This window comes from Salvelinus alpinus, chromosome 24 (genome assembly GCF_045679555.1).
Source record: "Salvelinus alpinus chromosome 24, SLU_Salpinus.1, whole genome shotgun sequence".
Taxonomy (NCBI): Eukaryota; Metazoa; Chordata; class Actinopteri; order Salmoniformes; family Salmonidae; genus Salvelinus; species Salvelinus alpinus.
Window position 1 is genome coordinate 18,322,670 of NC_092109.1, and position 27,745 is coordinate 18,350,414.

The 27,745-nt window shown below is 42.6% G+C and overlaps 1 protein-coding gene, 1 long non-coding RNA gene and 1 pseudogene across 2 annotated transcripts; 2 read left to right on the plus strand and 1 right to left on the minus strand.

Annotated features, from left to right (window-relative positions):
* Positions 1-372: 372 nt before the first annotated feature.
* On the plus strand, positions 373-13,084 carry LOC139551842 (structural maintenance of chromosomes protein 5-like; annotated as a pseudogene).
* A 1,584-nt stretch (positions 13,085-14,668) lies between these two features.
* LOC139551789 (uncharacterized) lies at positions 14,669-15,615 on the minus strand. Its single transcript, XR_011670322.1, has 2 exons — positions 15,481-15,615; positions 14,669-15,069 (listed from the first exon to the last, which is right to left on the minus strand). It is a non-coding gene; the product is annotated as an uncharacterized lncRNA (long non-coding RNA).
* Positions 15,616-15,629: 14 nt separating this feature from the next.
* LOC139551786 (AN1-type zinc finger protein 5-like) lies at positions 15,630-27,184 on the plus strand. The gene is made up of 6 exons (XM_071363123.1): positions 15,630-15,966; positions 24,246-24,421; positions 24,558-24,669; positions 24,850-24,950; positions 25,096-25,224; positions 25,380-27,184. The coding sequence occupies exons 2-6, from the start codon at positions 24,265-24,267 to the stop codon at positions 25,526-25,528; spliced, it is 648 nt and encodes a 215-aa protein (XP_071219224.1). The 5' UTR covers positions 15,630-15,966; positions 24,246-24,264; the 3' UTR covers positions 25,529-27,184.
* Positions 27,185-27,745: the final 561 nt, after the last annotated feature.

The window sequence follows — 27,745 nt, forward strand, 5'->3', positions numbered from 1 at the left end:
TCTCTGTTCTTTTGTTTTTTGATATGGAGTCTCTCCCTACTCAAGTACATTTAGGGTATATTAACTACAGAGTTAGATAATTTATCCCAAGACCAATACAGTGTGATCATTGTAAAGCTTTTGGTCATGTTTCAAGTGTTTGCAGAAGGGAGAAGCTGAGATGTCCAAGTTGTGGAAAATATCATATTATGTGTTATTAAAGGGATAAATGTGACATGTCGCAATTGTGGTGGGAACCATGAAGCTACGTCTTTCGAATGCTCCACAAGGGTGAAAGAGAATGAGGTGGCCAAAGTCAGGGCTATCCAGAGCATATCATATGCAGCAGCTGTTAAAAGGGTTGAGGGTTGGAATGGTGCACATGAAGAGTCCATGGTAGTGGATAGGCCTTCACTGCAGGCTGCAGGGGTTGCCTTTCACCAGCAGGATCCTGACATTTTAAAGGTTAAGAAGGTGGAATTTGTGGCCTTTATAGCTATGGTGATAAATGGCACTGCCAAGGTGGAAAGCAAGTCCAGGAAGATAGAAATCATTGTGGAAGAGGAGGAGCGGTTCCTGGGGCTGAAAGACTTCTCGGTGAAGGAGTAACATGGAATATTATCACAAGCCGTACCACCCTCTTAGGTCCTAGAGCCTGAGAAGGGAGATATGGAGTATTGAAAGAAGAAATAAGTGGGAATTTTGTTTTGTATATGTACTATTTTTATTTGGGTGAAGTAAGTTAGTTTCCCTATCACGTATGGATTTTCTTTTTACCTTGTTTTGGTTTCAACTTGTCCAGTTGGTGGCGGCAATACACCTTTTGGGGTTGTAGTCCGCCATAAATGCCCCAGAAGAAGAATGTGTTGCATGTTGTTTTGTTGATTAACTACACGTGATCCACCTTGTCCAATCATCAATCGAAAACCTTCCACAGTGGGCGCTCGAATCGTAGTGACAGACTGCTAGCGCATCTTATAATTTTCAAGAACATGGCTTCTGTGGGCAAAAGGAAACGAGTAAGTAACGTAATGAACACACAAACATCAAATAATTAAGTTAGCTCATCCTCTGGTACTGAAACTGACCCACGTCCCGTTGGAGATGGTAAAATGCCTGGTTTTGTCGAATGATCCATACTTTGCATCATAATGCAAAACTTCCTGTGAGTCAACTCCCCTTTGAAATGCTCCCAAACAAACAAACAAGCTAGCTAACCACAATGACGTGATGGCGATTTACCTAACGTTAGCTACGTCTCTTGTGTGCTAGCATACGTTAGCCTTGTGAAATGTTTGAAGTAAGCTGATCTAGCTAGTTAGGTAACTTAGCTAGCTGTGAGAGATGTTGCTGTTTTGCAGAGAGACACCTACTTGGCATGAACAACCGAGTCAAAGATGATGGTAATTCTGTATATGGCCAAGTCTTGTAGCTAACTAAATGTGCTAGCAAGCTTCAAAGTTGCTGAATGTGCTTGTGTCCGACATAGGTTGTTGTATTGTAGCCGAGGCTACCTAACGTTAACTAACTGAATGTGCTAACTATTAGATAAAGTTGCTGCACTTAAATTAAGCTGACACAATTCACTCCTTCACACAGAACCTACGACCACTCCATAGTTCACCCTGGACCAAACCTGAACATGATTGTGGGAGCCAATGGAACTGGGAAGTCCAGTATTGTCTGTGCCATATGTCTTGGTCTGGCAGGAAATACTACCATCCTGGGCAGAGGGGACAAGGTAGTTGGCTATTTATTAACAAGTGTAACATTACTGACTTTAGCTAGCTACAACTGGGATGTGTTGTCAATTTTTATTTAACCTTTATTTAACTTCAAGAACTTCAAACTTTCCATAGCATTATTTTGGATTGTTGCATGTATGGCACTCTATATTGTACTTAATTTCTGTTTGTTTGGGGTTTTGTATTTGATTGTACAGAATTTAATTGATAACTTGTATTATTCTGACTAGGTTGGGCTGTACGTGAAGCGTGGGTGCAACAAAGGATCGTTTCAGATTAAATTGTAAGTCTGTTATTGATTAAATCAGAAATGCCATCACACTGATTCCCATATGTCTCCAATAGTGGGTATAATAACATGAATGGAACCCCACCTGTGTTTTCAGGTACAAGGCCGGGGGAACCTGGTGATCAACAGAGAGATCCACGTGGAGAATAACCAGTCAGTGTGGATGCTGAATGGGAGACACTCCAGCCAGAAGGCTGTGGGGGAGGAGGTGAAGGCTCTACAGATCCAAGTAAGCAACCTCTGCCAGTTCCTGCCACAGGTGAGTGTAAACTTGGAGTTTTATTTTATTTTATTTACTTGAATGCTAACGTCCTACTCCTTCCAATTTTCTGACCACCCTTTGCCTCCTGCCCTGTGACTTTGCAGAAGAAGTTGGGTGAGTTTGCCAAGATGACCAAGATTGAGCTGCTAGAGGCCACAGAGAAGTCAGTGGGGCCTCCAGAGATGTACGAGTAGCACTGCAAGCTCAAGAACTTCCGCACCAAAGAGAGGGAACTGGAGGTGAGCACAGTTTTAACTCGAGCTTTATGGATGAATGGGGACTCATTGCTTCTTCTTTTATAAAGAAGTTTTTGCTGCAGTGTTGACCGATCAGGGGAGAGCAAGTTAAAAGGTATGCTGGTATTGTTTTTTGGTAGAAGGAGAAGGCCAGCGCCCTGGAGAAGTTCAAGCAGAGGAATGAACGGAACAAGCATGACGTGGAGCGCTACTATGAGAAGAAGAGACACCTGGACATGATTAAAATGCTGGATAAGAAGAAACCCTGGGTGGTGAGTTTCAATAGCAAGATCATCTGACACACGTTTTTATTATGCACACCAACGTAAACCGCTTACTCCAGACACTACAACATGATGTAAACTGTTTCCTTTGCAAAACATTTTGCTATGTTGTGCACTAATGAATACAACCCTGTAGTCATTCATAGCTTGCAATAAGACACTGGACATGGGTAGATTATCCTCCATGTAAAAACAAATTGCACGTGAGTGTGTTTATATGAATGTTATGTGAATATGTTAATCTTTGTCAACCCTTTCTGTCCTCTCCAAGAATATGAGACCGCCTGTAATGAGCTGGAGGGGGTGAAGAAGGAGAGGGAGGATGCCAAGAAGCAGCTAAAAACCGTGAGGGAGTCCCAGGCCCAAATGCTGAAGAAGATCCAGCACATCGACAGCCAGCTGAGGCCCATCGAGAACCAAATGAAAGACAAGGTCAGACAGGCTTCCTGGGCTGTGTAGCTGCGCTGGATGGGGATGTCCATTTATTCCACTTAGTTCCAGGGTCGATTCATTTTGAAACGGGGACCTGGGTAGAAGCATGGGTTATATTTACTTGGTGGGTGATACTGCAAAGACATTTGGGAACCAGTGTGTTGTGTAGCCCATGGACTGGTGGTGATGTATCCTTGTTGTGTTCCAGACGGCCAGCGTCAGGGAGGCCTCAGAAGTGTAAACAGAAACGGGACCACCTGGACAGTAAGCACAGAGGTCTGGCGCTGTTTTCTTTCTCTTTCTGCCTTTTATACTCTCTTGATACCAATGAGAAAGTATGACATAAAAATACATGTACAAATGCTTGATCCTCCCTTATCCCTCTAGATTGAGGACATCAAGCAGGCATTCAGCCTGAAGCAGACTGAGTAGGCGGACCGGCAGAAGCGAGTCAGCAACACCCGATGCATGATTGACGACCTGCGGGCAGAGGTGGCTAACCTGGGCGACCAATTGGACGTGACACCGCGGCTCGTCGTGGTGAACGCCGAGTTGAGGCACATCCATGAGGAGAAGGCCAACCTGAACGGAGAGTGTAGACGTAGGAGAGACACAGGCTCTGAGGAGTTTTGGCACAGTGCCTTACTGCACCATTTTAACCATGGTGAAGTGTAACACATACCATTTGACTTGGTGCTAAACTCCCTGTTACCTGTAGTGTTGAAGAACAGGCTGAGAAGTCTGGATGACATGATGAAGATCAAGGAGGAGAACCTGAGAGGGCGCTCCAAGGACACCTACGCTGCCGTCAAGTGGCTGAGGCAGAACAAACACCTCTTCAGTGGCAACGTCTATGAACCAAAGATGCTAGTGGTGAGAGCATACTATTTGTCCTGGCCCTGTCCTAATACTTTGAAGTATCATTGTAGTTGTTGAGCACCCCTCATACTTTTGTTTGTTTGTTGTAGCACGGAGGGCTTTTTTCAATCAAGACTACTTGGTTCAAAGAATAGTATGTATGACTATGTAAACAGAATTTGAAAGTCCGTAGTAGCATTTTGTTGAATTAAACGTTCTGTTCTATCAGATCAGTGTGGGCCTTCATCTTCCAGAAGAGAGAGGACATGGAGAAGTTAATGACAGAGGTGAGAAGGGTCAGCAATAGATTCAGAAAGAAATTCAACTGCCAATACAACAATATCACAATGCTCTGTCTACAATGATATAAGGCAGGGTTTGTACATTCATGAAAATCCTGGAAAAGTCATGGAATTTTTAAATGGTCTTTTCCAGGCCTGGAAAAGTTTTGGAAAATTATAAAAGGTTTGGAAAAGTCATAGAAATTAATTGAATAGTTTCTGTTAATGTAATTTATTTAGGCACAGTTTTTAAATAGGTTTCTTTTTATTTAATTGATAACATGTCAGCCAGGATTGGAATGACACTAACGTGTCTGTGGTTGCGCGCGTCACCTGTTGGGGTTCGAGACAAGTGGGCTGTTGCTCAAGGAGAAGCGGGACAGTCAGACATTGTAGCAGCAGATAGGCCTAGCCTGTAAAATATTATAGAGAACAGACTAATAACTAGGTAGCCAATTCAAAACAAATATATATATATATATATAGGACCCTCTAGTTAACTGTTTAGCTATTATTAGCGTGTATTAAGGTTTTCGTCATATCCCAAAACGTTTCACCGACAATCACAAAAAAGGCCATATAAAGTTGATTAACTTTTTTGAACAATTCGTATGATTAATTGAAACTATTCTTTTTGACAAAACGAACAATTCACTTTGCCATTATATTAGTTGGGATTCGGTTCAATTGTGGTGAATCTAATCATGTGAATAAAAATTATAATTTGCGAATAGTAATTTTAGGAAAAAATATTTGATGTAACCTTTTGGATTATGTGGATACTTCCAGTTCGTTTGGGCAATGTATGGGACATTGCAACTCAATAGATGCTAGTCAGCCTGCAAAGAAAACACGACTAAGGTAGCTAAGATATATAAATATGACTCAAATCGAAAAGGTATATTTCCTGAAGAAAATTTGTGGGCTTGCTGAATAAAAAATATTTGTGGGCTTGCTGAATAAAAATATTTGTAATCTACGATAGCCATTTGATCTTTGATATACTGAGTGAGCTAATTATTTAAAAAGGTATAAAGTATTTGGTTGTTATGTTGCAATGTTATACATCAAGGGTGGTCAACCATCCTCCAGTAGAGCTACTGGGTGTGCAGGCTTTTATTCCAGTCCCCCTCTAATGAACCACATTTTTAGAAATTAGCTGCTCAACCGGACCTTGATAGACTGGCTCTGTGTTTGAGCAGAGCTTGATCAAAAGCCTTGACACCCAGTAGCTCACTGAGGGTTGACCACGTGTTTTATGTAGTTACCTAACAGGTGTTCTGCATTGTGGGGGCTTAAGTGCCTTGCACAACGACAGGTGATGGTATCGGATCAGAGAGCATCCTCCCAGAGTCGATACCACATTATGCTTACTTTTTTATACATACATATGTTTATACATATACAATTGTTGGTCATGGAAATTTGGTTAAGTCAAAGGTTTACTGACCATGTGACCCACCTGCCCAGGCCCTCATTCTTATAGGCTCTAGTTAAAGGAACTATATACAGTGGGAAAAGTTATAATGGATTTGTCCTTGGCCTCAGGTACGTGACAGCCAGATCCTGAAGGTGAATTCAGTCTTTGCTCCTGAGGAGTCCTGTGCCACACGCCCCCCTTCCCGACCCATTGAGTCCCTGAAGTGAGTAGTCCTCTCATACTGTCCCAATATGGATTGTAAATGTATCAAGCCTATACCTAACCTCAACCCTAATCCTAACCCTTCCATTTGTATGTGTAAGATGCTTTTTTTTTTTTTTGTCTGTAGGCGTTTCGGGTTCTTTGCGTACCTGCAGGAGCTCTTCGATGCTCCAGAAGAGGTTATGAGCTACCTCTGCAACCAGTACAGGGTGCACGATATTCCCGTGGGAACGTACCAAACCAAAGCCATGATCAAGACGGTACGTTCCATACCCCAGAGTGGCTGGGAGGATGGATTTTTTTTAATTTTAATTTCAACAAATGATGTCACTTTCATATCTTATTTGATTTCTGAACAGACTGCAATATAAAATGCTCCAAACTAGGGGTGTGACTGTTAAATTGGGATCCCTAATGTTAAGAAAATCCCTAACAAAATATATTAGACAATAGGCTATAAAGGCCTGGGGAAAGTTGTGTAATGTAAGTAAAACCAGAGAGGAAGAGGTGAACTTTAGGCTACTACAAAGCATGTGAGACAAGACATTGTGAGACGCAGATTACCACGATATATGCTCATGGTTCTCCCTGCTCCATTCTTTCTCCCTCGTGTTGGCCTGCCTGCTTTTTCTCTTCACTAATGATGCAAGTGTGTGTGTTCATTCTTTGGTCTGTTGCGTGTAGAATATCCTAGCCTTTTCATGACACCGATGTTGCCGGGATACAGAGGTATCTTCAGGCCAGTCTAATGAGCACAGGATAGCCTACTCTTCGTTACTGAGTGGGTGGGGGTGCTGTTGTCTCATATGAAATTACATTAGGCTGCTGGCATGTTTGTCTGTTAGGGTAGGCTACACTACGGCTTTTTAAATACCGACACGAAACCTCTAGACATATGAACGGGCATTTTACTTGTCTGTAAAGGAATGCCGCTTCTGAAGCAGGACTAACATTCATCACTAGACGACCAGAACTGTCAATCAAATAATCTCAAACTGCCTGCGAGCAACCTGCCTGTTTGTTGCCTGCACGCAGACATTTAAATACTGTGACATACAAAGACATTTAGTAGGAAAAAAACACATCTAGCTACCCTACCATAAAAAAACACAGCAGCACATCAATCCCCAATGTTTATTGTCAGGGATACAATACAGAACATTCTATGCCGGAGCAGAATTCTGAAAAGTTAGACGCTTCTGATGCAGCTTTTTTAATGTATTTTTGTCTGAAAAGTTATCAATTGTTGCTATTGACACGTTACTGTAGCTGCGTCCTATGTCTGGTAGATATAATATAGCCCTAGCAGTCATGCATGCATAATAGGGAAATTATTCTGCATTGTTAATTGATGTGGAATTGTATGATTTCTTGGGGGGGTTATCGTTTTAACGGAAAACCGATTTTAATAAAATAAAAAACTGTTGGTCAGTTTGTCACATCCCTAGTATTTCACCTCAATAATCCTTTGACCATATATGTTTGTCAGGTGATTTGAGGAGCCTTATCTGAAGGTGCTCTACATGGCTGAGGGGGAAGTACTCCCCTGAAGAAGTCCTTCTACTCAGGCAAGACCAGCACCAGTAACTCTGCTGTGCGGCCCTCCCAGTACCTCACCATGGCCGTGGACGCCGAGGACAAACGCCATCTGGAGGAGCAGATCAGTGTGAGGCCAGGAAAAAATATGAATTTGAAATAACACATGCTATAAACTGTCCATTAGCAGTCAGTATATTTTTGTCATTTCACATAGGAAAGGAACTTTCTTAAGATTGACTCGACACCTGCCATAGTAATACATTTATATCATAGACGCACAATGATGCTAGTTGGCATAGATAACTTGCAGTAATGTAGTAATAACCAGATGCTTAGCATAGCATTACACCTTGAAAGTGAAGTGTAACCTTTGACCTTTGGCCATGCCCAGGCAGCTGAGAAGAGCTTGCAGGCCATCGACGCACAGATGATAGCCATGTAGGAACGTGCTGCTAAACAGGATCGCCGTGACAACGAGCTGCGGGCCTGGAAGAAGGAGCTTTTGGAACTGAAGGGCAAAAAGAGACAGCTGGAACAGAAGATCAGCACCAAGCAGGACAGGTGGGTGGCACACACACACAGTGTAAACTTTTAGACAATAAGCTTTGTATTTGTTCTCACATACCATTTCCTCTTCTGTGTGTAGTCTTCGGCAGATGGAGCAGGGGGGCATTGACTTGCAAAAGGCTGAAGAAGAGACTAAGGCCCAGATCTCTGCAGTCAACTCCCAGAAGGTGTCCATTGTGGCTGAGTTCATGGCCCACATGAAGATACTGTCACGGGTTAATACTGAAGGCTCTATATACACAGGTTCTATGTTACATGAGATGTGTATACTAAAACCCTTTATTTTTATTCAACTCTCTCCTTCACTTTTTCCTTCTCCAGCTGAGGGCTAGGTTGAGTATGGAGAAGGTGTACATGGCTCTAGAGACTGTGGGCATGACAGCAGAGAAGACCAAGCTGGAGGGACTGCAAGGAGGGCTCGGCTGAGCTCAGGGTCCTAGAGGTCACACGCGCGCACACACACTAAACTATTACACAACACAATATTTAATGTATGATTTGCTGAGTGCTAACCGTGTGTGTTTCCTCTTCTCCCCCTCGCAGCAAGCGTGTGCCATGCTGGAGCAGCGTAAGGCCTGTCTATTGGAGAAATGTAAGGGCATGCTGAGGAGGGCCAGGGAGATCTGTAACATGTATCCTGGGGAGAGTGTTGTACCCCCAGACCTACACACGGTCAATACAGTAACCTCGGCACAACTCAAAACGGAGTCGTCCATTCATTCTACCAGGTTAAATTCATTCCTCTATTCATTCATTTGTGTATTTCTTCATTTGTGTTGTGTAGGCCTTCAGTCAGCTGCCCAACGCTCTGGATGAGATGGATGCCATGTTGAATGAGGAGAGGTCCAGGGCAGAGTGCTTCACTGGCCTCCGTGAGAATGTAAGTTGGAAGGCTCCTCTAAGCATGCAGTGTGCGCGCGTGTCTGGCATACCACACACCCCCGCAGGGCGGTAAACCGCAAAAATGTTCTCAGCCTCAGGGCAAAATGTGTAGAATAGCAAGAAATTAGCTTTAAAACTGCAACATTTTCCCTCAGCCTCATGGAAAAATTTGTAAAATAGCATGAGATTAGCTATAAAACTGCACTTTTCCCTTTATGCCCCATGGCAATGTGTGGAATTGTAGGAAGTAATTTTTTTTGCAGTATGCCACTGGTGTGTGTGTGTCTGAGATCATAGATTCTGCCTCACTATTTAACCCCCCCTCTTCCCCAGGTGGTGGATGAGTACAACAGAAGAGAGCAGGAGATCAAGAACCTGGAGAAAGAGCTGGATGACAAGAGCAATGCCCTTGACACCTACAGACAGAACATATCAGAGGTACTTCAGTGTTTGGATTGGTCAGATTTACTAAGCATTTGTACCTGTGCAAGATTGACCTGTTTTAAAAAAAATGAGGATTACAAAAACAAAGCTTAAATGTGAAATTGCCTTTAAATAGTTCCGTACCTGACTTTAACCTGCGTTTTCTTTTTCCTTCATATTTTTTGTTATTTCAATATGTCATAAAAAAGCAGGTGCAAAATTGGTCTCTGAAAATACACAATCTAGAAAATCTGTGTTTGCTAGTGTACTTGCCTCAAAGTGCATGTTCAGGTGTGTTGTCTTACAGAGAGTAATGTTTCCTTCCTGAGGCCTTCGCCCTCTCTCTGTTGACAGGCTAAGGAGTGCTGGCTGAACCCTCTGAAGCAACTGGTAGAGCAGATCAATGAGAAGTTCAGTGATTTCTTCTGCTCCATGCAGTGTGCCGGGGAGGTGGATCTGCACTCAGAGAACGAGGTAAGCACGCCACACACAACCTGTTCAGGGTTCACAAGGAGCTTAAAGTACTTGAATTTGGCACAAGTCCTGGAATACCTTGAAAATCAGAGATTTTCTCAAGATGGTACTTGAAAAGTACTTAAATTAAAATGAGAGGATAACATAAAATGATCAAATACAGTGCATCGGAAAGTATTCAGACTCATTCACTTTTTCCACATTTTGTTACGTTACAGCCTTACTCTAAAATGGATGAAATTGTTTTTTTCCCTCATCAATCTCACACAATACTCCATAATGACAAAGCAGGTAAAACGGGTAAAAAATGTATTAAAAAAACAGAAATATCACATTTACTTAAGTATTCAGACCCTTGACTCAGTACTTTGAAGCACCTTTGGCAGCGATTTACAGCCTCAACTCTTCTTTGGTATGATGCTACAAGCTTGGCAAACCTGTATTTGGGGTGTTTTTCCCATCCTTATCTGCAGATCCTGTCATGCTCTGTCAGGAGCGTCACTGCATTGGGTTCAAGTCCGGGCTCTGGCTGGGCCACTCAAGGACATTCAAAGACTTGTCCCGAAGCCACTCCTGCGTTGTCTTGGCTGTGTGTTTTGGCCCGTTGTCCTGTTGGAAGGTGAGTCTGAGATCCTGAGTGCTCTGGAGCAGGTTTTCATCAAGGATTTCTCTGTACTTTGCTCTGTTCATCTTTTCCTCGATCCTGACTAGTCTCCCAGTCCCTGCTTGCTCAAAAACATCCCCACAGCATGATGCTGCCACCACCACAGCATGATGCTGCCACCACCGTGCTTTACCGTAGGGATGGTATTGGCCAGGTGATGAGCGGTGCCTGGTTTCCTCCAGACGTGACGCTTTGCATTCAGGCCAAAGAGTTCAATCTTGGTTTCATCAGAAACTTGTTTCTCATGGTCTGAGAGTCTTTGGAAAACTTCGCGCGGGCTGTCATGTGCCTTGTTTACTGAGTAGTGGCTTCCACCTGGCCACTCTACCACAAAGGCCTGATTGATGAGTGCTGCGAAGGTTCTCCCATCTCCACAGAGGAACCATGGAGCTCTGTCAGTGACCATTGGGTTCTTGGTCAGCACCCTGACCAAGGCCTTCTTCCCCAGTTGTTCAGTTTGGCTGGGCGGCCAGCTCTAGAAAGAGCCTTGGTGGTTCCGAACTTATTCCATTTAAGAATGATGGAGGCTACTGTGTTCTTGGGGCCCTTGAATGCTGCAGAAATGTTTTGGTACCCTTCCCGAGATCTGTGCTTCGACAAAATCCTGTCTCGAAGCTCTATGGAGAATTCCTTCGACATCATATTTTGTTTTTTGCTCTGACATCCACTGTCAACTGTGGGACCTTATATAGACAGGTGTGTGCCTTTCCAAATCATGTCCAATTGAATTTACCACAAGTGGACTCCAAGTTGTAGAAACATCTGAAGTATGATCTATGGAAACAGGATGCACCTGAACTCAATTTCGAGTCTCATAGCAAAGGGTCTGAATACTTATTTAAATAAGGCATTTCTGTTTTTCAAAACCTGTTTTCACGTTGTTATTATGGGGTATTGTATTTAGATTGAGGGGGGGGGAATTATTTATTCCATTTGAGATTAAGGTTGTAACGTAGCAAAATGGTGAAAAGTGAAGGTCTGTATACTCTCCGACTGCACTATATGTTAATATGAAAAATAGTAGAAATGTATTGGTCTTGCAAATTAATTTCCAGGCACACTACAGAGTTTTATTTCCCTACACGTGTTTCGTGTCAGGAGAGCTCACTCATTCCACCCACACTGCCACTCAGCCAGGCAGGTACAGAACTGACTGATTAGGCGGCGACAAACATCACATCGATAACTAAAATGCCAAGCAAATGTAGATTCAATTCGGCCTGGCAGGATATTGATGTTTATGAATTGGTTTTGCCAGACCCAACCAGGGATGTAGTGGAGGATAAGCACCTTTTACACACCTTTTTATATTTGTGAATTATGGTTTACTCACCATTTTAATTATCATTTACCCACTTATTGCATTTCCAACATTGATCAACGCTCAGAAGGCTTCTAGATCTGAGTTCTAATCGCGCCTACCTCTGCGAACGAGTGGGATTATGAATGATTCATGTATGCTCGTTATGTTCGCCTGCTTCCTCAGATTAACCTTGTTAGCAGCGCATTCATTCACCACTCTGTCCAACAGGAAACTCCTCTCACGACATAGGCCCGAGAGGTGAAACAAACTACTTCAGCCCAGACCTAGATTGACAAGTAGCGGAGACGCCGCTGACAGTGGGATTTATTTTTAAAATTCCTCGACTCCTGCCGTGTCAATACATCCCCCAAATAAAAGCCCCCTGACTCTTGGAGAATGAGTGTACAACTGGAAAAGAGTCGCTGCTATTTCAGTCAGATGTCTAGCTAGCTAGGTACTCAAGGGCTCTGGCTGTTAGCCAGGTAGCTAGCTATAACTAGCTGGCTAGAAGGATGAAGTTAATGTTGAATGGAGCCTGACTTCAGCAGGAACAATTGACTGAAATTAAGCTAGTTATAATCAAAGGATGGGCTACTATAAGTTCTCATAACAAAATACCTTTTCTTTACAGACAGTGGTGAGTCAGGCTGCAAAGGAGATAGAGGAAGCATTGAAGCACAGAGAGAGAGGAAGCATTGAAGCAAACGGGGAGAGAGGTTAGTAGTACAGTGAATCCCAAAATTAGAGTCCCATAACATTTAAATAGCGTCCCATGAGAGTCTTTTTAATCTTCTCAAACACAATAACTTGTTTCTCTTCAAATGGGTATAGAGCCCAAATGGATCTGGTCGAACGCACCCAGTGTGTGTGTTTCTCTCTTTCCAGCTCCTGCAGAACCTCCAGTATGCAGATGAGATGACCGTCCTGTGTGTCCATAACGGACCTCACATGCTGCCCCCCCACAAATGGGATGAGAAGGCATTCACCAGACCCTGTGTCCGCCGCAAGGTCAAGTAGTGAAATCACCAGTTAACGCTCTCTGCCATCTCGTGCCCTAATTTTGGGTTTGACAGAAAAAAAGTATGCACAATCAGTTTATTTTGGCATTGCTCCCCTTACACATTTGCGCAACTTATTTGTTTGTTTTTATATACTCTCGTCAAATTAATAGATATTTTGTATATACTGTTCAAAACACTGTTCAAATAAATGTTTTCTTTCAGATTTGTAGGACTAAGAAAAGTTAATTGTCATTGATAAAAGTGGGGAAGGGGATACCTAGTCAGTTGCACAACTATGTATTAAACCGAAAAGTGTATAACACACAACACGACCCCCCCCCCCCCCCTCTGGTGCGGAGAGCTGCCTTAATCGATGTCATCGGCGCTCGGGGAGCAGCTGTAGCATTGCTCTAGGACAGAACAGCGTATTTTTCCACCTTGCTGGCTCGGGGATTTGAACAAGCAACCTTTCGGTTATTGTCCCAAAGCTGTAACTGCTAAGCTATCTGCCGCACAAGCGCTGTTCAATTTTGGGTCAAACAAATTAATAATGGATTATTTTTACATTTCAGTGACATCTAGCAATTCAGCATGGCAAAAGACACATTTTCTGGATTATTTTTAATACATGATAGTATGTTAGCTAATGGTTTTTGCTGAGTGCTTAGGACATCAGACACTGAAATCGCCAAGCTTTTCCCTCACCCCCTCCCATTGTATCAATGGTCTCTTGATCAACTTGGATACCTTTTGTCTATAAACCAGAGTGAAAATGTCGTCATTTTGTTGCGCTCATCACCTCTGATCACATTATAGTGCAAAAGAGCCGGAAAAGCCTCGATTAAGTTATGTAAGGGGGGCGAGGAAGTCATGTGAGTGTTAGTTAACAAAAGTTTTTTTTGGGGGGGGGGGGGGGGGTTGTGGGATTATTTTAAGATGCTCTTTAAAGAGGTAGGGTTTCAGATGTTTTCCCGGAGATGGGCAGGGACTGCAGTCCTAGCTTCAGGGGCAAGCTAGTTCCATCATCGGGGTGCCAGGATAGAGAAGTGATTGAGCTGAGCGGGAGCTGCCATCCTGTAGGTGTGGGAGGGCCAAGAGATCAGAGGTGGGAGAACGGGAGTGCTCGGGTTGGGGTGTAGGGTTTGAGCATAGCCTGAAGGTAGGGAGGGGCAGTTCCTCTTGCTCCTCCGTAGGCAAGTACCATGGTCTTGTAGTGGATGTGAGCTTCGACTGGAAGCCAGTGGAATGGGCGGAAGAGCGGGTTGACATGGGAGAACTTAAGGTTGAACACCAGGCGTGCTGTAGCATTCTGGATAAGTTGCAGGGCTTTGATGGCACAAGCAGGGAGCCCAGCCAACAGCGAGTTGCAGTAGTCCAGACGGGAGATGACAAGTGCCTGGATTAGGACCTGTGCGAGTTAGGGTCATACTCTATGGATGTTGTCGAGCATGACCCTGCAGGAGCCACTGCTTTTGATGTTTGCAGAGAATGACAAGGTGTTGTCCAAGGTTACGTCAAGGTTCTTTGCATTTTTTTTTATTGCTAAATTAGCTGGCCGCTCAACTATCTAAACTTATCATGGTCAAATTTCCTGCCGGGGGGCCCCCATAGACTAACAGAATCAGTCTCACTCAGATATATATTAAAAACTGTAAACATTTCTCTCCACCCTATGGAAAAATATGTAGAATGGCAGAATATTTGCTGTAAAACAGCTCAATTCCTCCACCCTATGGCAAAATGAGTAGAATGGCAGCAAACTTGCCTTAAAACAGTAACATTGTCTCCACCTCATGGAAAAAACGTGTAGATTGCAAAAAATGTATTTATTTATCTGCTGTCAAGAGTGGGGCCACATGTTTTTCTTGCAATGTTGGGGGTATGGATCTGGGTACGCAGACCTGTGCGCAATTGCAGCCCCTCATGATGAGTTCAGATTTGTTTGTGGCCCCCACCCCCATCAAAGTTGCCCATCCCTGATGTGAGGATATGACAGAGCCCGAGTGACTTGGTGTATAGACAGAGGGAGGGGGCCTAGAACTGAGCCCTTGCGGACACCAGTAGTGCGAGTACTTGATGCAGACACAGATCCTCTCCACGTCACCAGGTAGGATGCAATCCAAGAGTTAGCAGAGCCTGAGACACCCAGTCCTAAAAGGGTGGAGAGGAGGATCTGATGGTTCACGGAGTTGAAGGCAGCGGATAGATCTAGCAGGATGAGAACGGAGGAGTGTCAGTTTTGGCAGTGTGGAGAGCCTCTGTGACACACTAATTTACCAGTCAAAATGTGTAGATTTGCAGGAAATTTACTTAACTTATCTCCACCCGTGGCAGAATGGGTGGAATTACAGGAAATTCGCTGTAATACTGCAAAAATGTTCTCTCACTTAGGTCCTCAAAGGCTAGGGCCCTGATAACCCTCATTTTATATTGTCTTGTTCTGTTCTTTTTCCTTTTCTTGATGTTATTGTTCAACGTGTAGTTTCAAATGATTGTTCAATGCCATTACTGAAATTAAACTACACAATATTATTTTCTTTACTGGAGTCAGTGCTAACATTAGTATGACATTGTGTAACGTAAACAATGTATTACTCAAGTTCGACATGATTTACTTACCTAATATACAGTCATTGTTTACTCCGTTGTTTTGTTGTTACACCGTGTCTAAGCCACAATTGATGCAAAAACGATGACGAATAATTACCGATGCTTTTTGGGGGCGTTGACTGCTCAAATTCACTGATTTCCAAAACATCCACTGACTATCTTCACAATGGTTACATTGTAGCTAACATTTGTCTTGTATGTGTTAAAATATTAGCGACGACCAAAAGGGATGCCCCTACTTTCCTCTCCTCCAACCATAGGGTCGCTATCTTCCATGACGTGTATTGCCACTCCTCCTCTTACTAAGGCAACAAACGCCCAACCGATGGAAAACAGTAGCTAGGCTAGCCAGCTGGTGGGATTAAACTCTGACGGAGCCCTTAGAATCGCAGAAAGGGGAAACGGAGAGTCTGCCAGGGCTTTTCTAACACCGAACGACCCACGGAGCAAGAACCCTCTTATTCAATTAAGCTACTATAAAACTACACCGATAAGGTAAGTGAAATGCCTTTAAAAATATTTGCCAGACAATGTTAGCTACTGTAATTTAGATGACTAACAGTTGTTTACTGTGAGTGTGAAAGGATATCAAAAATGTATTAGCTAGCTAACGTTACAACCAGCTAGTTTTTACTTTTACTAGTTACGGTAAAATGTCTTAACTATACAGATCAGTCTAAGCAATTTTTATCCAGTTTAATTAATGTATGGTGAAGTATTAAGGGCAAACGGCTGGCTACCTAACGTCGTTAGCTAGGTAACTTACTGTTTTTGTCCACGAAGTGAAAATGGCTAGTTAGCGTCACGTATATCTAGCTTTTTCTTCAGGGGGGGTCAGAACAGTTTCACCGCGGAAAACAACCGTTAGGGAACATTGGAGTTACTATAACCACCACAGAACTGGCCAGCTAACTAATGTTAACTAGCTACCTAAAACGGCAACCATCTGAGTTCGATCAGCGTGGTCGATGATGGTTGACGAGAGTGTGATGTGCGGATCATTTCGAGGCAACCTCAACCTCGAATATTTTATATGGTTAACGTAGCTAGCAACCAACGTCTGTCGAAATGGGCATCCATTTTATTTAATGTACGTTAGATGTAGGTAACTAGTTATTGGTGTACCGAAAGTATTTGTTCATCTTAAACTGCCAAAACAGGAAGAGTGGCAGGAACAAAGACATGACAAAGTGCTAACGGTAGCTAGCTAGTAAGATATAGTGGTGATTTGCGAAGAACCACATTTCGCTAGCTAACGTTGGATATATTGTTGAATCATATATTATTGATCATTAGGTAGTTAGCTACTGCAATATGATCATGTCATGTATAGTTGGGAAGCAACGCCGTAGCTTTATTGTTATATCTAGTACAGTACGTTAGCTAACTAGATGTCGGAATGGCAGTCTTCCCTAGCTAACGTTAGCTAGCATGACTCGGTGGATTTACAGAGCAGTCGAGGCCTCCGCTGGCTGAAATGTCGGAATCGTTGGCCTGAGCTTTCGTTCCAGCTTGCTCGCCAGTCTGTTTGGGTGGATTTATTATGTTGGGATGCATTATAGTTTTATTGTCTATATAACGTTGTCAGTTGGCCAACGTTATTTCGATATAAAGTAAACTTGTCCTTTGACCCCAACGTGGGGGATGGTGGTCGTGGCAGTAGGCAGGCAGCACATATTCCTTCATGTTGATTTTCATATAATATATATTATTTATAGCTAAACATCATAGGACTGTTGCCTTATCAGTTAGCTAGCAACACACATTTCATTTCAATGCAAGACATATGCATGTGGCTTTGCAGCTTGTAGGTATGTAGCTAACCAACTCCACGATTTACAATGGAGTTGAGCGACATTCTATCAAACTACTGATTTTCAGCACACAAAGAATAACACCCAATTATGCCGTGTTCAAGACGTCGATGAGCTTCAGGTCTGGAGTTGGATGACCGTTCAAAACAGTTTTTCCGCTGTTTTGAACGCGGCATTATACAGTATAAAGTAGTAATTGCGGGTTATTATTTTTATGTTATGTCGGATCTCCAGTCCGCCCACACTATTGTTGAGTTTAATCGGCTGGTATGTAGCTAAAGGTTGTAATATATTGCTCAGTCAAACTTTAAGCGCCCTACATTCGTTCCTGTATAAATAAACAACCAATGCACAGTCTTGCTGTGCCAGCCGGCTTTTTGTGATGTAACCAACCCTTAGTGGGGCTTCCAGGGTTGCCTAAAAATAGTCAGCCGAGCTGTTAGCTAGCGAGGTTGTTTGAGATCAGTGTGTCAACCTTGCTTGTAACCAGCGAAAGTGAATACCCCTGTCCATGTGAGTCAGTGTTGTGGGAATTTGCCACCCGAGTTAGAGGACTCTAGATGGATAAAACCAGTTTTGGCATTGCCATTGAGAGCTTCCACACAATTCTAAAGTAGCCAACTGGGTGGGCCTTCCTATGTGTGAAGAGGGATTACAGGATTCCACCTGGGTCATCAGGAGTGATCAGTCAAGGAATTATGCTTGTGAGCAAACATTCCATAACTATAGGTGGCAGTCAATTGCCAACCTTGGCTTTATACCTGTTCAATCACTCTAGCTGGCAGTATGCACCCTTTCACTTTGTTTGCCAACTAAGAAGTAGTAGAAAGAAAAACTACTTCAAACTGGGGATGGCCTCACGCTGCCTGTGTGCTCAGGCGCCACAATGGGACATGTATTCACACCCCTTTACTTTCCCCACATTTTGTGGTTACAGCCTGAATTTAAAATGGATGTCACACGCTACCCCATAATGTCAAAGCGGATTTTTTTTTATAGATGTGTTTAAAAATGTTCGAATGAAAAGCTGACATTTTGAGTAAATATTCAACCTCTTTTATTGCCAGCCTAAATAAGTTGTTTGCTTAAGTCACAAGTTGCATGGACTCACTCTGTGCAATAACTGTTTAATATGATTTATAAATGACTACCTCATCTCTGTACCCCACACATACAATTATCTGTAAGGTCCCTCAGTTGACCAGTGAATTTCAGATTCAACCACAACGACCAAGGGAGGTTTTCCAATGGCATGCAAAATGTGGAGTTTTTTTTAAATGGCCTGAATATGAAGCCAGTACCACTCATAGTATTTTCAAGCATGGTGGAGGCTGCATCATGTTATGGCTATGCTTGTCATCAGCATGGACAATAACCTAAAACACAAGGCAAATATACACAGGAGTTGCTTACCAAGACAACATTGAACGTTCCTGAGTGGCCTAGTTAGTGTTAACTTAAATCTGCTTGAAAATATATGGCAATACTTAAAAATGGCAGTCTAGCAGGGCATAAAATGAACACCTGCCAAATGAGAGTAGATTTAGGTATTGGATGCTACGAATGCTTATTTTACCAGCCACATTTGCGGGTGGTCAATTTGCAGGGCTCTAATGCGAGCATTACATGTGCGAGTAGAGTTGAGTAAGTGCGAGTTGCGATTTCTATTAGAAAAATGCTGCAGTGGCTGTTTTCAAAGTATAGTTTGTCAAGTTTGGACACACCTACTCATTCAAGGGTTTTAGAACGCGTTGAATAAGTAGGTGTCAACTTTTGACTGATACTGTATTTTGAAGGGGTTACAGAGATGACAAGCAGGCGCTTTAGAGTTGTGTGATCAGTCTGGTGAGGTACAACACAATAAACTAAAGCTTAGCCAAGTAATCACAATGACTAATTCATTGAGGAAAGTATGTGTTTAATCAGGCTGTGTGTTTGTGAGAGCTGGACTGAAAAGACAGACATTTATGAGATGTTGAAAGATCGGTGACAGAAAAAGGTGATGTCCCTCATTTAAATGTTCAGAGAACTTGTGTAACAGCATTATTGTAAGAGAGCGAGCGCAAATATTTGCTTAAACCAAAGTATTCTAAAGAGCTACCACGTGTAACGTTAACAGACACCTAACCTCTTACTGTTGGTTTGATGCCATTGACAGATTATGCCCATTACCGATACCAATTAAGATATTTAAAAACCTGTCATGGAATTTGTTGATGCATAGTTTCAATGGGGCCCACCCTGCAACACTATTTTAATTGGTATAGGTAATACTTTATTTTTGTACTATATTTTTGTTGAACGTGTAGAAGAGTAACACCACTGTTACACTAACTGGTTGAATCAACTTTGTTTCTACGTCATTCTACTACAACAAAACTCTATGATGGGAAAATTATTGGATTTGCAAAAATGTCATCAATGTAAGGGAATTTTATCGTAATTTCACTTAAATCAAAACTAAACGTTGAACTGACATCTGTTCACAGTAGGTAACAGCTCAGTTGTTTATTGATATTAGTTTTAGTCTGCTGCTTCAACTGATAGCGAAGAGACGCCCTTAGTCACATCCAGGGTTGCCAGTTCAAGCAAACATTTTTTGCCCAATGACCAATCAAAACCTGCCTAAATGACCTGAAAACTAGGCCTATTTTATTTTTTACAGCAAGGGAGGAGTTGCCATATCTATACAATGAGCAATTTTTTCATACCGGTATCAAGGTAATTAATGTCATTAACTTTTAAAGAAATTATAGGCAAAATTTGGTGTTCCTCAAAATAATTATTGCAAGCTGTGACATGACGTAATAAAGGAATTTGAATGTGACAAGCAAAGAATTTGCCCTTATTAAACTTGCCAGATCATTTTCCATCAATGGATGTCGATTTATTAACTTGCTTGATTGTTATGATTAATCAATAAGGCACAAGGAGGTATGGTATATTGCCAATATACCTCGGTTAAGGACTGTTCTTAAGCGCAACGTAGAGTGCCTGGATACAGCCATTTAGCTGTTATATTGGCCATATACCACAAGCCCCCGGGGTGCCTTATTGCTATTATGAACTGGTTACCAACGTAATTAGAACAGTAATAAAGTACTGTTTTGATATACCTGTGGTATATGGTCTGGCTATGGAACCCTGACCTGTTCACCGGACATGCTACCTGTCCCAGACCTGCTGTTTTCAACTCTCTAGAGACAGCAGGAGCGGTAGAGATACTCTTAATGATCGGCTATGAAAAGCCAACTGACATTTACTCCTGAGGTGCTGTCTTGCTGCACCCTTGACAACTACTGTGATTATTATTATTTGACCATGCTGATCATTTCTGAACATTTGAACATCTTGGCCATGTTCTGTTATAATCTCCACCCGGCACAGCCAGAAGAGGACTGGCCACCCCTCATAGCCTGGTTCCTCTCTAGGTTTCTTCCTAGGTTTTGGCCTTTCTAGGGAGTTTGTTTTAGCCACTGTGCTTCTACACCTGCATTGCTTGCTGTTTGGGGTTTTAGGCTGGGTTTCTGTACAGCACTTTGAGATATCAGCTGATGTAAGAAGGGCTATATAAATACATTTGATTTGATATACCACTGTTTTCAGCCAATCTGCATTCAGGCCTCAAACCAGGTTTATATTTGTAAATAAATCCCCATTCAGCATGTGCATAACTATAGATACATCTGTCATGAGTTTGAGATAAGAAAGTTGGACAGAAGATCTCAATCTCTGAGCAAGAAACACTTGGATGAACATAAACTAATGTTAGGCTATTTTCTGGCAATTGTTCTCTTATGCGCTAGATGTTAAGACTAAACTGTTATAAATGGCCCATTTGTGAGATTTACTTGTCATTTCAAGGACACAGACTAAAATCTGGGTTTATGATTCTAATTAAATGCCATAGTTTGCTTAGATAAAGTCAGGTAGTCTATAGGCCCACATCTCATTTCAGTCTACAGTAGACTAGATGTAAACTGAACGATTTAGCAGCTTACTTAGTTAAAATGAGCAGACTAACTCAATATGCTTGTCAACAGCCAATGTTTCTTTTTTTTCTGTAGCCTAATCTGACTACTGTTACATCAATCTAATGTGTTCATAAGAACACCAGGCTACAACAACAAACTGAAGTTATAGACCAATTTATTAAATTGGTTTGCCAGCTCCAGGTAGGCTATACAGGTGGCACAAATTGATTTGACTCCAGTGATATTGTAATTTCAATGGCGTATACGTTAATAGGCTACTTGATGGTTAACAGAGGCAAATATATAATTTTCCACATTTAGCCTACATTTAGGACCCCCCCCCCCCATAATTTAATTTTTTTAATAAAGAACCACGCGAGGGAGTTCCACAACGTCCATTTCAGACTTCCACTCCGGCAACCTCCAAGAATTGAGCATGCATGAATCACTGCGCTTGACAGCAGTCAACATTATAATGCATTTTAAACCTCCTCTGAGCTGATAAATGTAATGCGCCTAAAATCATTTTCCAGTGCTTTGTCTCCATTATTTCTTGATATGCATCAGTTCTAGAGTTTTAATGTTTTCTGGAAAAAGGGTTGGAAATAGGTGTCTCTGTAATGACAATCTAAATAGCCTACCTACGACTGGAAAAAAGATGTCACAATGTGTGTGTGCTGCTCTCTCTCCTCTCGCTCACGTGATTCAGCCAATAACTGTAGTGGTCTTTCAACCCACACGCACCCCTCTGGCCCTCCCCACCACTCACTCAGCAACTACCTGACAGTCTGGAGCAGGTCACAGTGAAATATATATTTTAAGAGAAATGCCATGGTGGCTGCGGTGCAACTTAGAAATAGCCCAAAAACCGACAACCCATGACCAATAGATTTTCGTCCACGACATTATCATCAGGAATGCCGCGAACATGGCCACACACACGTGGCTTTACTCGGCAGGTAGCCTAGTGGTTAGAGCATTGGGCCAATAACCGAAAGGTTGCTGGATTGAATCCCTGAACTGACAGGCAGTTAACCCACTGTTCCCCAGGCGCCGAAGACGTGGATGTCGGTTTAAGACAGCCCCCCGCACCTCACCTGTCAGTTGGCTGGATAATCTTGACTAAGGAGAAATGCTCACTACAGGGATCTAAACAAACTTGTGCACAACATCTGAGAGAAATACGTCTTTTGTGCATTTGTAACATTTCTGTGATCTTTTATTTCAGCTCATGAAACATGGGACCAACACTTTACATGCAGATTTTTTTTATCTTTTTGTTTGGTGTATTCTCCAAGCTATAGCACACGTCATACATGCATACATGCAGCAGGTTTTTAAAGGTTTGGTTTTCGTGTAAAATTCCGTCACCGCCCTAATAATTTCCAGTTGGAGGACCGTTCAAACAGATTTTTCCCAGTCGTATGTGGTAAACAGATTTTGTGTGTCCCATTATTGCGTCTGAAGGCACCAGCAGCACCGTTGAAAACATCAATTTTGAAGTAGTCAATTTACTTCTACAAGTTGGCAAACAAACTGAAAGGGTGCATACTGTCATCCTAGTGTGTTGTTTAAACCGGTATGAAGCCAATGATGGCAATTTACTGCCTCCTACACTTATTGAATGTTAGCGCACAAGTATAATTAATTGTCTGATTCCTCCTGAGGACCCTGGGTGGAATCATGTGATCCTTCCTTCACCCATAGGAGGTCCCACCCAGTTGACTACATTAAAATGGTGGAAGCCCTTCATACCAAAACGGGTTTTATCCATCTAGAGTCCTATTTAAATCTATGGTGGTAAATTCCCACGTCCCACTTGGTTAGGAACGCAGCATGGGATGCTGAAGAACACTGTAGTCAGCAGGCACACGTGATGGAGCGATTGCAGTGCATTTCCTGGGAAATCCTATGACGCATTTCGCAAAAAAGCGTGGGGTGTACTGTTGGAGTTTGTTTGCATGGGACCCATTTGGTTCTGACTGATACAACTGCCCCAGCCATAGTAATTTAATTCATTATTTCTGTGGCCCACACCCAACTCTTGCTTTATAGTTAATCTTCCCATGAAAATACTATTGGGCTATAGCTTGGCTAATGCTAACTGACTGCTAAATTTTGTGTCCAGTTGAAAATCGTTAGCTGATTGGTTGGGCCAAGTCTCATACGTCTCTTTGTTTTATCTCTGTTTGTGATAGTGAGTGATTCAACCAGAGGGACTAGTTGTTTCTTGTCTATGATTGAAGACTGCACATCCCACCAGCTGTTTAAAGAGTCCTGTCTTGTCTATTGACCTTGTGTTGACGATAACAATGCAGGCAGCCGCATATTGACTGATGAGCTCACCGGCGACGCTATCTCGATTTTTAACTTATAACTAGGCCTAGACCGCACTGATTCACTCAGTGCAGCAAGAGTGACTTGAAACAGATGGTGATTAAACGTATGAAGCTGTAAACTGAACTGTGGACAGTGAGGCTATCAAAAGGCGGAGATAAAATCTCTGATTTAGAAAACTTTCAATGGGGCTCAAAATAAACCCACTCTGACCCTGATGTGGGTGAGTGAGATCATTCAGGTTCAACTGTTGAAGTGGCAGTGCTTTTAGAATGGCGGCAAGCAGTTCAAGGCCACAGATGCCAGGACAGCCCGGCGAGATTAAAATGCTGGAATATAATATTGCTTCTTCTTTAAGGGTTCATTATCTTCTATTGGTACTGAATATTGTCTGATGTGTGACTGGACCAATACTGTAAACAGCTTTGTCTCACTAACAATTGGTTATGTTTAGACATTTTGTCAAATGATAGGCTAATAACTGTGCTAGAATCATATTAGAAGGGGCTCAGCTAGCCATATGTCATAAAACGACCCCCCCCCCCCCCTAACCATTGTCTGTCTGTTTTTGACAGATGACATTCTGCCCGACTGTTTGCAGCCCACACGTCTCACTTTCTAATGAGCATGTCTGTTTGATTCTGTCCAGGGCAATTTACCCAGCAGAGATGGCACAGGAGACCAATCAGAGTCAAGCGCCCATGCTTTGTGCTACCGGCTGTGGTTTCTTTGGAAACCCCAGGACCAGTGGCATGTGCTCTGTCTGCTATAAGGACCACCTGACCAGACAGAACAATGGAGGAGTGAGCCCCCTGAGTGCAATGAGTAAGATCTGCCATTCCTCCATAAACTGTTAATTGTTTTTGTTAATTTTTATCTGTTTGAGAAGTAGATGCCTTAAGACTCAGGTTTGCGGTCATGACCTTTTCTCCTATTAAATCCAATAATTTGTCTAATTTAGGTGGCAGTGTCTCCAGTAGCCCCACAATGGAGGCCTCTGCCATCCAGAGAATTGAGGCCACATTGAATAATGCTGCGGCTGCTGCTGCTGAAGCTGATGCCGAAGCTGCCAGGTGAGTGTCTGTTGCTACTTAGAAATGACCATGGAAACAATTCTTTAAGACAAATCCACACCAAATGACTGTCGCTTGTCTTGCACCACGTTTGTTATATCATTACATCTGAATGAGATGGCTAGTATGAAGTGGACGATTTGGAGTAAAACTTTGTAGCTTCTCTTTCTCTCACTGTAGTGGGGCAGCAGCAGCTCTTCCTGTTACCCAACAGATGACCGAGATGAGCATTTCCTGTGAGGAGGAAGGAGCATCGCCTAAAGCAGAGCTTGCAGAACCTGGTGGGTGTCTGACTCATATGGGTGTTCAGAGCCTCGTGGGGGGCGGGGTCACTTGTGAGTGGTTACAGGCCTGTGATGGGAGGTGGTTGTGAATATTCTCTGGGACCGTTTTGAGGTCTTATTTTGCTTTCCCCTATTTTTCCAGTGGTCACTCAGCCCATCGCCTCCGCTTCCCCTCCCAGTGCTGCCGGAAGTGACGAATCCAAATTACCCGAACCCCCCAAACCGAAGAAGAACAGGTGCTTCATGTGCCGCAAGAAGGTTGGCCTTACAGGTGAGGACAAACATTCCATTACTGCTTATTCGGTCAGTTACACCTCAAGAAGGCTGTGGCTTATGTGCTGCTATGTTTGAGTGTGATACACTGTACAGAGTTGGTATGAGCCAGGTCTATTAGTGTGACTCACTGTACCTTTTTTAATCTGCCAGGTTTTGACTGCCGCTGTGGGAACCTGTTCTGTGGACTCCACCGTTACTCAGACAAGCACAACTGCCCGTACGACTACAAAGCAGAGGCCGCCGCCAAGATCCGCAAGGAGAACCCTGTGGTGGTGGCCGACAAGATCCAGAGAATATAAGACCTTTTCTCACTTTGACCTTGAACACTGAGTGATTGGATTTTAAAAAAGGACTCGTGCTGACCTGCGTTCTAAAGGACTAGTTTTTTAAATTACAGTATGGGGGGGTCCAGTTTCCTGCAATGCATGAACGATCACATTTTTTCTTTTGTTTTCTGTCGGTGTCTGTGCTAATGATTAAAGAAAAATGAGAAAGATCAAAAAATTGTTTAAAAAATACAGACTAGAAATGTTGCTTTTCCGGTGATGCCTGGACCTGGCTTAATTCTCACTGTTTATGGGGGAGTCTGATTGTTGTCAAGTAGACGATCTGATGTGTTAACTACTTTTGTGACTGGCTATCTGTGTATTGTTGAGATTTTTCTTAGGATGTGGGACACATACTAGCCTATGAGACTGTTACAGCCCCGACCGGATCACTCCCGCAGTGTCAGGTCACAGCTGGCTTGTTGGGAATAGCTGTTTTTGCTCAACTTCTCATAACGTGTCCTCATGGAGTCTGTTTTATATGTACTACCAGACATGTTTGTTTCTGTGCTGCATGGGGCCTCAGTTCAGGGGAGGTCCTCAAGCACATTTCCCTATTGTGAGATAAGATGTGAAGTAGTGACATAAAAAAAAGCTTGATTTATTAGTCAACTAAAGAACATCTTGGGGGAGCTTGTGAAGTTATCATCCAGTAGGCATGGTGAAAGCAGCCAGACCCCTGACACTTGGACGATGGCTGGATGGATGTGTTCTATTCCAACCTTATTGGCTCTCATCGGAGATGCGTCTGAATCAAACCGAATAGCATTGTGTCATACACGCCTGCTCCACTGGTTCATTCTTCTGGCAATGTGTGCTGCACTAAAAAAACATTGCTTAGGTTTACTTGTATCCGTTAAAAGATTATTTCCTAAAGAAGTATTTAGGTTTGATGCTGTGATGCTCATTTGAAGGGGATACTTGGCGCTGCCTCTGACAGGGTGGATGGGAAATTGGAGGAAGACTTCCTGCAATGAGATCAAGGTCAGGTCATTTGACCTCACTCATCCAGCCACTCGGGTCATGTGACAGTGTTGGTGCCCATTCTGTGTTCTTTTTTTCTCCCTTCTCGTGTCCATGTTTTTACGAGGATATGGATTGTTTTGCATGGGTTGTTGTATCAATGACAAAAAGCCTAAATTAACCAGATTGCTGAGGTTGGAAGGGTTAGGTCCACTAATCTTTTGATTAATGTTTCACTTCTGTGTTTTGTTCATTTTTTTAATTTTTAATGTATGTGTGCTGATATGTTTGATATATTGTGGAGTGCGTGTCACATGCTATGTATTAAACACAAGTGTAGTGCAGTAGACTTGGATGTATGGTGGATGTGTATGTTTGTATGTATGCAAGTAAGTGCTTGTGTTCCTCAGTAGTCAGAACTGGTCCAGTGGACTCACTCTTGATTTAGATTATTTTAGTTTTTCTGTTTTATTTGGTCCTGCTGTTCACGCTGTAGGGCTGTGAGATTTCACTTTAATATCTATGTTTTAACATTTTTAACCCTTTTTTAGTTATGCAAGTTTGTACAAACCATCATTATATTTATGTACTGCGCATATAATCTTGTTACACAACATTACTTCAAAATTGTATCATGTAAATAAAATGATGTACAGAGATATAGAATCATGTAACCCGTGGCCATTTTATTTAACGTTGATGCTATCAGCAATTTTAGTCTGTTTTCACGTTGATGCTTTTAACATGTCGCAACAGTGAAGGTGATGCATTTACCAATGTCTGTAAGACTCCAATGTCTTTGCAAGTATCAGTACATAATAGCATTGGCCTGCTACACGGCCCATGGTATTTTACTATGCAGAGGGGCAAAACCCGATAGTGTCGTATTTTCTCCCTCCTGCTATGACAACTGTGGAGGGGCTGCTTTTTAAGTCTGTATTTGTATTTATTAAGGATCCCCATTTGCTGCTGCTTCTTGTCAATACCTCTCACAAAGATACGTAGTGATACTGTCAACCTCTCTACGTTGAGCCAGAGATATTGACATGCATGTTACTGATGTTAGCTCTCCGTGTACATCAGAGATGGTCACTAGTCTTTGAGGTAGAGTCCAAGTCAAGTCTCGTCTTTTAGGGTTAAGTCGCAAGTCCCTTTAGGCAATGGCTTTCTGCCTGGTGTGGGTTAGGTCTTGTAAACCTTGTAAATTATTTGAAGAGACTCCCTTGT